Source organism: Podarcis liolepis, assembly GCF_965112155.1.
Source record: "Podarcis liolepis genome assembly, chromosome: 9".
In the NCBI taxonomy this organism is placed as follows: Eukaryota; Metazoa; Chordata; class Lepidosauria; order Squamata; family Lacertidae; genus Podarcis; species Podarcis liolepis.
Window position 1 is genome coordinate 50,464,008 of NC_139564.1, and position 13,611 is coordinate 50,477,618.

Consider the following 13,611-nt stretch of genomic DNA (forward strand, 5'->3'; position numbering starts at 1 on the left):
AGAGTTTTTAGGATTGTATTTTATGTGCTTGAATAATGAAGTCGAAAGAGTTTTTAAGTATAATTATGGTTCTTGTATCTTCTAGGTTAAAACTGGAAGAACGAAGGAATAAATTAGTAAAAAAACTTGAAGAAACTAGTCAACTAACTACTAACTTGCATTTGCAACTTAAAAGGTAAGGTTGCTTTGTTTACACTGTTGTTATTGACAAGAGAAAAACAGAGGTTTGTCCAACAGAGCTCAGAAAATGTCTACTTTGAAATAGTACAGTGGTGCCTCGCAAGACGAAATTAATCCGTTCCGCGAGTCTCTTCGTCTAGCGGTTTTTTCGTCTTGCGAAGCAACCCTATTAGCGGCTTAGCGGATTAGCGCTATTAGCAGTTTAGCGGCTATTAAAGGCTTAGCGGCTATTAAAGGCTTAGCGGATTAGCGGCTAAAAGGCTATTAGCGGCTTAGTGGCTTAGAAAAAGGGGGGGAAGTGAAAAAAAATCGGAACACTCGCAAGACGTTTTCGTCTTGCAAAGAAAGCCCATAGGGAAAATCGTCTTGCGAAGCAGCTCAAAAATGGAAAACCCTTTCGTCTAGCGGGTTTTCCGTCTTGTGGGGCACCACTGTACTAGTTTGTTTTGGGTGGAATTTTGTTAACTTGGAAACTACTTTTATGCCCCACAAAAATTTAATGTACCTCCTAATAAATATTTGGCTCCCCACAGCCTGTGTCCCAGACCACAGACTCCGCAGAGCAGAAGCAACTTCTATATGAAACAGCTGTTACAGCTGTCAACACACGTCTTCTCCAAGGCATTGCAGCTGCATGAGAGTGGGCAGAGGGAAAGGAGAAAACAGATTAGCAGACACATTTTAGCTGAACAAGGTCTTGTGCATGCAGAGGTGATCACAGTGGAAATTTAAAAAAGGTCCTGATAATTTCTGTTATGTGTACATGTTCCATGTCACCCACCTACCTACCAAGGGGGAACAACGGAGTGTCCCAAATAGTGAAAAAAGAACTGATAAGGGAAGCTGTCACATAAATTGTGAACAAATTGATATCCTGTGAAAGTATGACCATTCTTGGACACAAAACCTCAAAAAATGAGCTTAAATACTAAAATTACGCTATAATTGGTACATCCTCATATTGTTACCAATATGATGTATAGTTAATTAACTGTCCTCCAAAAACTGTTATCAGACTAATAGGCTCTACCCCCCAAAATTGTAACATTTGTCCTTTTTTCAGATGTCGTTGCACTTGACACCTTTACGACCTGACTGGACTATATATTCATACTTTATCCTTTATTGTGGGCTGAGACTAATTGGACACATTGTAGTTTCAAATGAATGCTCAATCTTTTTCTTCCTTTTTTGCAGTCTTTCAGCCAGTACGTTATCTATGTCTTCAGGGAGCAGCCTGGGGTCCCTGGCATCCAGTCGTGGGTCTCTGAATACGTCCAGCAGGGGGTCGCTGAATTCCCTTAGCTCTACAGATCTGTATTATAACCAAGGTGAACAACCTACAGATTTAGACTATCAGTATAAACTGGACTTCATATTGCAAGAGAAATGTGGTTACATTCCTTCGGGCCCTATTACCACAATTCATGAAAATGAGGTGGTCAATTCCCATGGGAGAATGGACTACAGCGATTCTTCCAGCTCTCTGGCAGCAAGCCATGCACCAAAATTAACTGAACCTCCAAAATCGGTGACATCGCTGTCTTCAAGATCTTCCCTTTCCTCTTTGTCCCCTCCTGGATCACCTTTGGTTTTAGAAGGTGCATTCCCAGTGCCTCCTCAAGACTCTCCATTGCACCATCTCACCACGGACTTTGAGGACTGTGATTTACCCAGTGACTTTGCAGGCATTAGCCTCTGTGGGAACCAAATGTTGTTGAACTCTGAAGCCAGAGCATCTTCTCAGTCATCAGTGGATGATAAAGACCTCCATGAAAGTGTTAGGCAAACCATGTCGCCTTCAAGAAATACAGGTAAAAAAGAAGGGTCAGGCCTACCTGTAACATATGGGTATATCTTTCTATTTGTACTCACAAATGTCCATTCTTCCCCCCCCCTCTGGATAATTTTTAGTACTTAAATCCTGGAAATGAAACACACACACACACACACACACACACACACCTTCAGAGCAACAAGCTGTCTTTTAACTCGGGGTGTCACACTTAGCATGGGACTGTAGGCAGCTGAGCATAGACAGGAATTATGAGTTCTGGCAAGATGTGAGGTAGAGTTGGAATGCAATGCTGGGGCAGATCCCATAAGGGCAACCGGGCAGAATGTGAGAAGTAGGGATGCATAATAAAGCTCAAGAAAATGGATGGCAGGGTATATCGTAGGCCAGGAAAAAGCTAGAACAAGAGTGCAGGGTAGAAGTAAATTGAGAGACAACCAGATAGATGGGCAGTGGGTGACTGGAAAAGTAGCAGGCAGAAAAGGAGACCACAGGACAGGCTGACTACCAGAATAATCTATAAAGAAGTACACAACTAATTACTTGGAGTTGCAGGTGAGCAGTGAGGTAGCCACCTTTGCTATTGACAAGAAGTTGTTCAGGGTGGTAAGAACAAAAAGGGATTGCATGGAGCTCCAAAAGGATCTCTCTAAACTTAATGAAGGGGCATTAAGATGGAAACAAGTCTAAAGTAATGCACACTGGGGCAAAAAATCCTCACTTCACATATACACTCTGAACCAGTGGTGATTGACCAGCAAAGAAATGCTTGTGGGAGATTGCTCAATAAAAATGACCCAGTGTGAAATGACTGTGAAAAAGGCAAATTCCATATTAGGGATCATTAGGAAAGCAACTGAAAATAAATCTGCCAATACCATCATGCCATTATGCAAATCTATGGTGTGATGGCACTTGCAGTATTGTGTACTATTCTGGTCGTTGCCCCTTCAAAAAAGGATATTGCAGAACTGGGAAATTAATAAATGGCAACCAAAACGATATTGAGGCTAGAGCGACTCCTCATTAAGAAAGTTTGCAATATAGCTTTTTTAGTGTAGGAAAAAGAAGGCAAGTAAAGGATGATGGGATAAAGGTATAGAATTACGCACGAGGTGGGGAAGTGGATAAAGAGTTTTTCTGCCTTAATACTAGACCTGGTGTCATCCAAGGAAGGTGAATGTTGGAAGACTTGGAACAGTTAAATGATTGAATATTGCTACCACAGTATGCCGTGAGGGTGACCAACCTGGTGGATAGGGATTGATAAATAAGATAAGGCTCTCAATGGTGACTGTCCATGGTGGCTTTGTTACTAGGAGTGCAAGGGAGGAGAGTGCTATTGTATTTATGTCCTGCTTGGGGGGCTCCCATTGGCATCTGGTTGGCCCCCGTGAGAACAGGTTGCTGACCTGCATTGGCCCAAGGTCTCGGCCCAGCAGGGCTGCACTTACAGCTGAAGGCCCTGACAAGGATCTAGACCTGAAGTGTTTGTATTTACACTATGCCAGGAAGATCACTGGGCTGCCATTTTTCCAGAACAGGACTGTCCTGGAACCTGAGTTGTCAATATAGAATATGTCCGCCGTTCTGAGGCCTTAAGCAACTCACCCACAGAGTGCAGATTGTTGTTTTGTTGTTTAGTCGTGTCTGACTCTTCGTGACCCCATGGACCACTGCCTCCCGCAGTTTGGTCAAACTCATGCTGGTAGCTTCGAGAACACTGTGCAACCATCTTGTCCTCTGTCGTCCCCTTCTCCTTGTGCCCTCAATCTTTCCCAACATCAGGGTCTTTTCCAGGGAGTCTTCTCTTTTCATGAGGTGGCCAAAGTATTGGAGCCTCAGCTTCACAATCTGTCTTTCTAGTGAGCACTCAGGGCTGATTTCCTTAAGAATGGATAGGTTTGATCTTCTTGCAGTCCGTGGGACTCTCCAGAGCACCATAATTCAAAAGCATCAGCCTTTTTTATGGTCCAACTCTCACTTCCATACATCACTACTGGGAAAACCATAGCTTTCACTATACGGACCTTTGTTGGCAAGGTGATGTCTCTGCTTTTTAAGATGCTTTTTAAGAGTGCAGATAGAGAGACTCATAATCTAGGTTGAGCTTGACCATCAAAAGTGGGTGGTACCCTTACTCTTCTGAAATATTCTGTCCTCTAGCATAGGACTCTAGCTTTGGGTTAAGGCAATTTCTGGCAGTGCCTTGACAGTTCTCCCCTGGTGCATGCCAAGTCATTCGAGACAATGAGTTAAAACTGTTTTAAGAGCAGTCCGTGGTGTGCTGTTGTTTTCTTTAGCTAACTGACCAAACCATCTACAGTTTTCCAGCAGCTGACTGTTGGGAACTTAGCAAACATCTTGTGAGTTTGTTGTGAATGGATTTGTTCTCTGGCATCAAGAGCTTTATTTGTGTTTCCAAGACCAAAATGATTTGTGGCTTTTAGATCCAGAGAGATAAGGTTTCCTTTCAAAGTTCTGTCTTGGAAGGATAAAGAAACAGAAAGAGAGGCATGTGTGTGTGAATACACACATACAGAGAGAGATGCTGTGTCTCAGCTCCTGCTGATACCTTTCTTGTGCTTCACTTGCGGTCTTTCCTTGATTCCTTCAGCTGAAGCTACACGTTCAAAACCTGTCCTCCTCTCCTCTCCCACCTCCCCATGTTCTTACATACAGTATTGCTGCCACCTTCTGGTTCATGTATTCAACTTCACAAGCATTTTGACCTGGTTATAGAGAATTTTGTTAGTATTTATTCATCCATCCATCCATCTATCCCTTCCTTCTTTTATAATACCTTCAATGAAGGAATTTCCCAGAGTATTCCTCAACACAACAGAATAATGATCAAATCAGTCACAAAGCAAAAAGAATAAGCACCAGCGATTTTTAAAAGCAGATTAAAATAGTTAGAACTTAATTGAAAGAATAATAGTATGTTACCTGCTGCTGAAAAGACAGCAAAGGAGGCGCCAAGTGAGCCTTTTTGGAGATGCACTTCCATAAATAGGCAACTACCATCAAGAAAGCTCTCTCTCCTGTTGCTCCTGGACTTACCTCAAATGACAGTAGCCTCTATAGCAAAGCTCTGCTCTGCAATCTTGGGCACATTGATGTGGGACTAGGCATTCTTTCGTAGATATTGACATCTCCTGCTATATAGTGCTTTGATGCCAATGCTTTGAACGAGTCTTTTTCAACCTGGTGCCCTCCAGGTATTTTGGATTACAGTTCTTATCATTGACCATGCTAGCTGGGGCTAATGGGAATTGGAGTCCAACAACATTTGGCGGGCACATGGTTGGGGAAGGCTGAATTGTGCTCTGAAGCAGGCATGTTCAAGAAGAGAAGAGTTGCTGGCACTGTTAGTTGCTTTGGATAGCTGTAGCAAGTTATTTTTATTTATTAAATTCATATAACACCTGTTCTCCCAAGTAGCTCAAAGTGGTACACGTGGTTCTCCTCCTCGTTTTGGGATTTGAAACCTGGTCTCCCAGGTCCTAGTCCAGCACTCTAACCATTGCACCACACTGGCTGTCAAGTTGATTTGGTCAAGTATTGGATTAATGTGGTAACTGAAGCTCTTTTCATGGCATAGACCATTGTAGCAAAGAATGCTGGTTGCAGCCCAAGTGGATTCATGACATACAATATCGATAGCCAGCTGTTATTGCCCAAGCTGGGCTCCCAGAGCTGACTGTCTGCCATCTGCTCAGTTGCCTGAGTAAAGAAAGAAAAATCTATTTGTAATATGAATGACAGTATTTCAGTGCTTAACTCAAGCTTAACACACTTGGCTGAGCTTACTTGATATGAAATAGTACATTCTCTAGCTTATCGCAAACTTGCCAAAAGTGTAAGGACTGCAGATGGCTAAAAGCAGGGTCGGGGTTTTGGGTTGTTTTTTTTTAAGATAGCAAGAGGCTTTTCTTCTTGCTCAGCTTGTGGAGGGGGCGGCTGTATGCGTCTGTTTTGTGCAAGGTGAGACTTTTATTGGCAAGCTGTAATCTTCTCTAGTTCTCTCCCAGTGCTATAGCTATCAAATTCTAATGCACGACACCATACATGTATGCTCAGGAAAACTGGACATCTGTACACCTTCAATTCTGCCTCACTGTGGTTATCTGATGCATCTGTCAGAACCTGGAATAAGTTGTGTTTTATATCTCAAACTTTGTGGAGGTTTCAACTGCTCATTAGTAATGGAAGAAATGGTTTAAAAATAAAGGCGTTTATTGGCAATACCGTGGAAGTTTTTTGTAACCTGGCTGAGGCTACATGTGGCCTGAGAGGGATTGTCTGCAGTTTACATACTCTCTCCTATTCTTGTCACTTGGACTTAGTTTCTGACCCAGCATGTACCTATAGCTCCCAGTATTCAAAAATCCATTTATTCTGCTTTCCTTTCCCTATTGCCAGACAAATGGGAAAATATATCCTAGTTCTGTGCAAAGATGCAGACAAAATGAAGTTGATAAAGGATGTGTTGTAGAAATTTCCTTTTAACGGGATAGGGAATCCTTTTCAGACCATGGGTTGTGTTCCTTCATGGACAACCTTTCAGAGGCTGGGGGACAGGTAACACATCGATTACATGATGTGGTGCACATACACACTATTTGAATGGGAATTCCACTCAACTTTGCAGGGTGGCCCCCTCAAATATTTTATTGGGGGGCCGAAGGGACCTCAGTCCCCAGGAGTTGGTTTCTGTGATACACTATGTTACATCCTAGCTTACGAAAGGCTAGAACGGATTGTTTGTTTGTTTGTTTGGGGGAGGTTTTACATGCACACATCCACCTGTTAAGATCAGCAGGAAGGGTGTCTCTTCGTATTTCTGCCACCCTCAGAAGTTTGGGAACAATAAGCAGCCCTGGAGAGGACATTCTCTGTGGCAGTCCCTAAATTGTAAAATTCAGTCCCCACAGTGGTACCTCTGGTACTTCCAATATACAGCTTTCAGGGAATAGTGAAAACGTACCTCTTTACCTGGCATTTGACACATGAGAGATGTATTTTCAGGATAGATTCTTAATGGCCAGACAGAGACGGACCTAGAGAACCACTTTTGTCCGCAGACCTGAGGTTCCCCATCCCTGTTACATATGATAAAGAGTGAGAAACAATTATCCCCTTATTCAGTCTGAGCCTGTATCTTGTGGAAGATAGGTGTACCATAACTCTGAATGTTTTTTTGCCCTCCCAAATTCAGTCATACCTTGGATCCCGAACACCTTGCGAGTCGAACATTTTGGCTCCCAAACGCTGCAAACCTGGAAGTGAGTGTTCCGGTTTGCGAACATTCTTTGGAACCCAAATGTCTGATGCAGCTTCCGCGGCTTCTGATTGGCTGCAGGAGTTTCCTACAGCCAATCAGAAGTTGTGCCTTGGTTTCCAAACGTTTTGGAAGTTGAACGGACTTCCGGTACAGATTTCATTCGACTTCCAAGGTACGACTGTACTGGAAAGATTTGAGGGCCTGTGTATACTTTGTATTACTTGCATTGATAGAATTTAGCATTCCCAGTTGGCAGAATTTTTATTCTAACAAATGTTGTCATATGTACGCTGTGTGGTCCCTAAATGTACGTTTCTTGTGGCAGCTTGAATGGTCCTTTATCTCTAAAGCATTCAAGGGCTATAAGAATTTGACAGGATTTACTTTCCTTAAAAAATAACTCTTCTTTCATTTGCAAAATGGGATATCTGTAATCCTAACTTTGAGTTTAAATTGGGAGCAGGGGAGAGGTTTACTGGTGGTACTCAATCTGCCATTTAACAGAGCAGTTCTATGCAGAGTAACTCAGTAAGTTCTACTAAGTTTAAATGGGTAAGTGTTCATAGAATTGCAGCTTTCACCTGCTTTTTACAACTATAGTACCAATGTATTTGGTAAGCTTAATCATTCTCTTGATACTAAGCATATTTTACTACTTGAATGTGAATTGGGTAGGTTATAAAGAAGCTACTCTGTAACTTGCATCCTTCTATGTATAATCTACAATCTCCATTATATCAGCTTTGTTTATCTGCAACTGCTAGTTATCTGAATTCACTGCGTGTCCTTTAAGTAGCACATAGGAAAGGCAATCCCTAAGTGCATACTGTACCTTTTGATCATTCATTTGCATTGAACTTATTCCTGAAATTCCGGTATATATCTAGTTTCATTGTTAGCTGCTTTTAGTTCTGTTGATTTCACTGAGAAATTTAAGCATGTGCTTCGTTCTCTCTCTCCCCTCATTGAAATCATCTCTCCCCCCCCCCCATTGACTTTGACTTTTTTATTTTTGCAACATCCATGCCTGCTGTCTCTTGCATCTTTATATGGTGCGGGGGCTTTGTCCTCAAACATAGGTTTTCCCATGCCAAATATCTTTGGGAGTAACAGAGTTAGAATAACCATGAAGTTCTTCCACAGACAGTCTCTGTCATTGTCAAAGTCGATTTCAGACTGCTGCGGTTATTCCTGGGGGTAATCAATAAATCATGTCATCACCTTCACCCCTCTCAAAGTGGTGGAAGAAAAAGCACTTCATCATCAAGGAAAAAGCATCCCCACTGCTACAAATGAAAGGAGAAATGCAGCAATCAATCCTCTAATCTGAAGCCTTAAAATTTAAACATCTTAACAAGATGTAAAGTCATGACTCAGGAGGGGGGCGTAATGCATACCAATACACTTGGCTCCTTGGCAGATGAAAGGACTCCTCAGCCTTGCAACTTATTATATTACAGGATGCTGCTTACAGTGAATGTTTCTTGCTCTCTGCAGGAAACTCTAGCTCATGAATGTGAGCTGAAGATTGAAATTAAGAGGTGGTTGGCCCTAAAGATTCTCCTTAAGTTTTGATAGTAGAATCATATCACATTCGGCAGAACATATCACTGCTGAAACGAAGGCAGAATTAGAATTAATTTCTTACAGGGATTTTGGTAGGAAGAATTCTATAGAGAGCCAGTGTGGTGTAGTGGTTAAGAGCGGTAGTCTCGTAATCTGGGGAACCAGGTTCGCGTCTCCGCTCCTCCACATGCAGCTGCTGGGTGACCTTGGGCCAGTCACACTTCTTTGAAGTCTCTCAGCCCCACTCACCTCACAGAGTGTTTGTTGTGGGGGAGGAAGGGAAAGGAGAATGTTAGCCGCTTTGAGACTCCTTAAAGGGAGTGAAAGGCGGGATATCAAATCCAAACTCTTCTTCTTCTTCTTCTGTATGATATTTTAATTCAAGTGTGGCCAGCCAACAAATGTCATCTGACCTGAAGCACTTGGGCAGCTTTCTTCCTAAGGAGAGATGCCTTTTCAAACATGAATTGCCCATCTGTCATCCATTTCATGTGGGAGAGGAGCAACACCTTTGAAAGTGTACATCATCCAGGTGTGACCTGTCCAATCGGCACTTTCAGAGCTTCCTCTTCTCAGGTGTAACCTTGTCCAGTGCTGGGCAGTCCCCTATCTGTGTCGAGTTTTGGAGATTCAGACTGAGGTATCTGACATCCAACCCAATCTGCACTTTCAGAGGCAACTCTTGGGCCACTGAGCCACATAAAAAACCAGTCCCCCAGTTGATTCGTCCTGGCTGTGGTTTAGTAACCTTTGATAGGGCAAAGGATAGGTTCCCCAATCCTGTCCTAATTGCTAGGTGTGGGGACTGATTCACTTGTTGGCCAAGTTGAAGAATGGGGCCTTTGCTCTGACTTGGCCCTTAGATGTTCCATTTGAAAGGCTCGTCAAGCACACTGCTTTATAGTATTTCTCAAATAGAATGTGGTGGCAAGCTTGAAAGGTGGGGAATATTCATTTGTAGCTAAGGACTTGGAATAATGCTGATGGGAAACTGTTATGGGCAAGTTAATAACGGTGCTAGGCTATGAAGCTGATTAGTTTTGCACAAAAGCCCTAATGAAAGTATGCAATACATTGGTTGTCCACTAGTATGTTGGAACCTACAAGTGGATCATTCCCAGACCTGAGATTGGTCACATCAATGGCACCAGCATTCCCATTTTCTTTGTTTGGTGGGAGTATTGTTTTTTGGGGGGAAGAAGTAGGGAGATTGTGATAAGATGCAAAGCAAGATAGTCCTCCTTTACCTTTAATGGTTGTACAAAAGAGAATTGTAGTGGCAGTAGCTTTTTTCAGCCCTAAACAGCAAGATGCACTTAACACATTCTCTCTTCTATGTAATTGTAGGTTGGGGTTAAAGGGGAGTCCTGGATCTAAAAAGGTGTGGTGCTATTTCAGTAAATAACAATAAATGACTTGTGATGAAACGAATTACTATCCTTGTTGCCCAAGATGCTTTTCAACTTGACTGTGACTTTAGAGCTTTGTGTATATGCTTTTTAGATTGATAGAACCTAAAACAAAGCTTTTCTTCCTTCTTGCCTACTTAGGTGTTGACTTACCAAGAAGAACAGTAAGTCACCACCTTGAGGAGAAGGCAGGGTGTGTATCTGCTGCAGTATCTGACGAGTCCATGGCCGGAGACAGTGGTGTATACGAAGCTTCTGTAAAACAGTAGGTTTAAGGCAGAATTCCATTTATCCAAAACTAAAATATGAGCATCTGGCTCTGTCATGTCCAGGCATTTTGCAACAATTTGAAAAATAATATGTGGAGCTGAGTCGAAACAATTTATCTCGTTTTGTATTGGTTCCCCACTCCCTTTGCTCATTTGGGTAATTGTAAACACCTTCTCCCTATTTTGATGATGAGCTTCCCCTGCTGTTTCATTGCCCACACAATCCTCAGCCTCATTTGCCCACACTTACCGGCTATTGAAACTTATGTCATTTTGTCAATAGCATCACAATGATGCATCTGACATGATGGTGTCACACAGATGCCACTTACCAAAATAATGTGAGTTGCCACAACCAATCATATTAAAATGCAGTGTGGATGAACCAAGACTGTGGATTGAAAGGACAAAGAATTTTTAAAACTGCACAGAAACAAACATCAACCAGGGGACCAAAGGAGTACTGTATAAGAAACAAGTATAGCTAGGGGTTGCAGATGTCCCTAATTTAAATTTAATAGTGTACTGTTGAAACATCTGAGAATTCAAAGGCAGGATTAAAATATTAGTATTAATAGTAATTAACCTACATGCAGACCAATCTGAATCTCTTTTCTTCACTGGAGTATCTGCAAGGGCCCCCGGTGTGCTCACCAAATGCATAAGGTAACATCACCGGGAGCAGAAGAGGGGACAGAGCTGGATCAGCTAAGGATCCACTGGAATGTAATTAAGGTGGTCTAGTTACTGGCAATGGGCCTGATCTGAGCTTTTCTGCTGGGCTAGCTATAGTTTTGTTGCCTCATTCTGCCTTGCTTCTGAGAGTTAAAATTGCTCCCATAGTTGGCCTTTCATTCATTCATTCATGTTAGCACAGAAAGAGGAGAAAGAAGATACTACTTGTAGAGACTGAAAAAAATAATCTAACATCCCAATGCAATGCTTTCAAGAACAGAGGACTTTTCATTTGTTTTTTTTTAAAAGCTCTTTTTTGTTTCAAAGCACAATTCTTTATAATAATCAGAATAAATGACCTAATAAACACTGAAGGGTAAAACACAATTTTATACAATTTGAGGCCAATTGCAAGCATGCATGAATGGGGGAGTTTCTAGTCCTTGTATTGATTTGTTCTCTCTTTGCGCATGCAAGCAATTATAAACGATGATGACCCTTCAAGGGAGGATCCTCAAATAATTAGCCATTAGTGAGATCTACCTTAACAATGCTTCCTTCCTAGATCCACAAGGAAGTAGCTGTTTTCTGTCATCACTTTTTGACATTACATATGAAACAGAAAAATCCTAAGCATTGACTTGAGCAGTGCATTTGGAACAATCTTACAGTTTTGGTATAGAATAAATAAAGTATATTACTGCTCAAAGGTATAAATGTTGGTCTGCTGTGGCTATTCAACCTCTTTTCCTCTCTCCTCTAGACCAAACGATAGTGAAGAAGTTGCATATAGTGAAGATGATACAACCGTTCTGGAGGCACCTCAAGTGCAAATAGGACTCCGGTAAGTCGGCGCATGTGAAAAGTCAGGCTATTCCTTGACACCTGCAAATGCACTACAAGTGCCTGATGCCAGGTTTTGTTTTGTTTTTGTCTCTTCTTAACAGATACGATACAAACAGCTCAAGTTTTGTGGTCATTGTGGGGCAGTTACAAAATCTTCATGCCCTTTCTGTATCCCCTGGCTCCAAAGTGTAAGTAAAGTAATCCCCAGATTACGGTTTATCACATTTTTTTGGATCCATGGGCGTATTTGGAATTGGGAGAAAGTGCTGTGGGAACCCCCTTTTCTGGTTGCTTATCTTTCACCACCTCCCCACAAACATACTCCCCACAGACATACCAAAAGTCAATGATCTTTGCTTTTCTGAGGAAGCTGGGTTAAAGTTGGATCCAGTAGAATTATTTAAGGGGTTTTTTTTATTCTGTAAAGGTTGATGTCTTATTTCTGGACTGGATAAATACTCACATAGTCTTTAAGAAGATGGCGGTGGTGGAGGAGGAAGGAACCGTACGGATGCAAGATTACACTTTCCCCTTCACACCACCAAAGCCCTGCCATGTGACCCTGTCCTTATTTTTCCATTACATTTCACCTTAGAAAGTTGTGTGCTCCTTCTCTGCGTCACAGAAGCACCCATCTTCTTTCTTTGCCAAGCAACAAACAGTGCCCTGCCCCACAAATAAACAGGAATATAGGAAGATATTTTTAATACCTGTGAGGTTTCAAACTGTGCCTATACACAACATTTTCAAAAGGTGGTCTCAGAGCTATAGGTGAACCCAGCTAAGGTGTCCTTTTAAGTTCCTGTTGCTTTTTGGCCTTACTTAAAAAGGACACAAGTTTCTATAGTTTAGCAATGCCCCATGCATGATATATGCCTGGATTTTTCTAACTATCAATTTGACAGGCAAGCAGAAAGTCTTCTCCAGAAGGAGCTGACCTTAAACTGACTATACCTTTTGAGTTGTATCTGAGATTCGTATGCTACCTGGAGACCATTTTAAACATTCATTGTATGTGTGTAATGCATTTGCATTTCAAAGGGAATGGAGTTTCACTTTCTCACTTGATAAGCAGACCAGCACCTTTTTGCGAAAGCATGAAATGCCTCTTTTACTGGGAGCACTTGTTTCCGTCAAGGTAGCTTAATTTGTGGGAATATTTATGTACTAAAAGGCTGCTTTCTACATCGCAATATGGTCTGGGAGCGCTCCCACAAGACTTAAGCTGTGTACACATTACCGCTTACTCGTGCTCCAGCTCATTCCCACCACTGGGAAACCGAGTAAGCGTAACAATAAGCCACAGTCCATAGGTATCTTGTAGCTTCTTGAGAAATATTCCCAGCCTGATGCACTTTCCCTCAAACCAGCTTTCATCCAGTTAGAAAATGGAAGCTGCGGTTAAGCGGAGGTATGTACAGTTCTAGATGCCATTGCATGTGCACAGGTAACAGCTTTGGTGAATTGGGAGTTCACCGTGGGGAAACAAACCAGGTAATAGGCATCAAGTGACGACATCCCTTCGCCCTATCTGGTTTGTATAGAAAAGTGAGAACAGGACTTGAAACACAGCGGGGAGAAACA

General features: G+C 42.1%; 1 protein-coding gene across 2 annotated transcripts in view; it reads left to right on the plus strand.

Moving 5' to 3' along the window:
• Positions 1 to 13,611, plus strand: part of WWC2 (WW and C2 domain containing 2) — a 114,353-nt gene that overhangs the window by 76,896 nt on the left and 23,846 nt on the right. For both annotated transcript variants that reach the window (XM_083459483.1, XM_083459484.1), the window contains exons 10-14: positions 86 to 175; positions 1,378 to 1,994; positions 10,379 to 10,502; positions 11,945 to 12,025; positions 12,129 to 12,215. In XM_083459483.1, the coding sequence (XP_083315609.1) occupies positions 86 to 175; positions 1,378 to 1,994; positions 10,379 to 10,502; positions 11,945 to 12,025; positions 12,129 to 12,215 (999 nt within the window). The remainder of the gene's footprint in view (positions 1 to 85; positions 176 to 1,377; positions 1,995 to 10,378; positions 10,503 to 11,944; positions 12,026 to 12,128; positions 12,216 to 13,611) is intronic.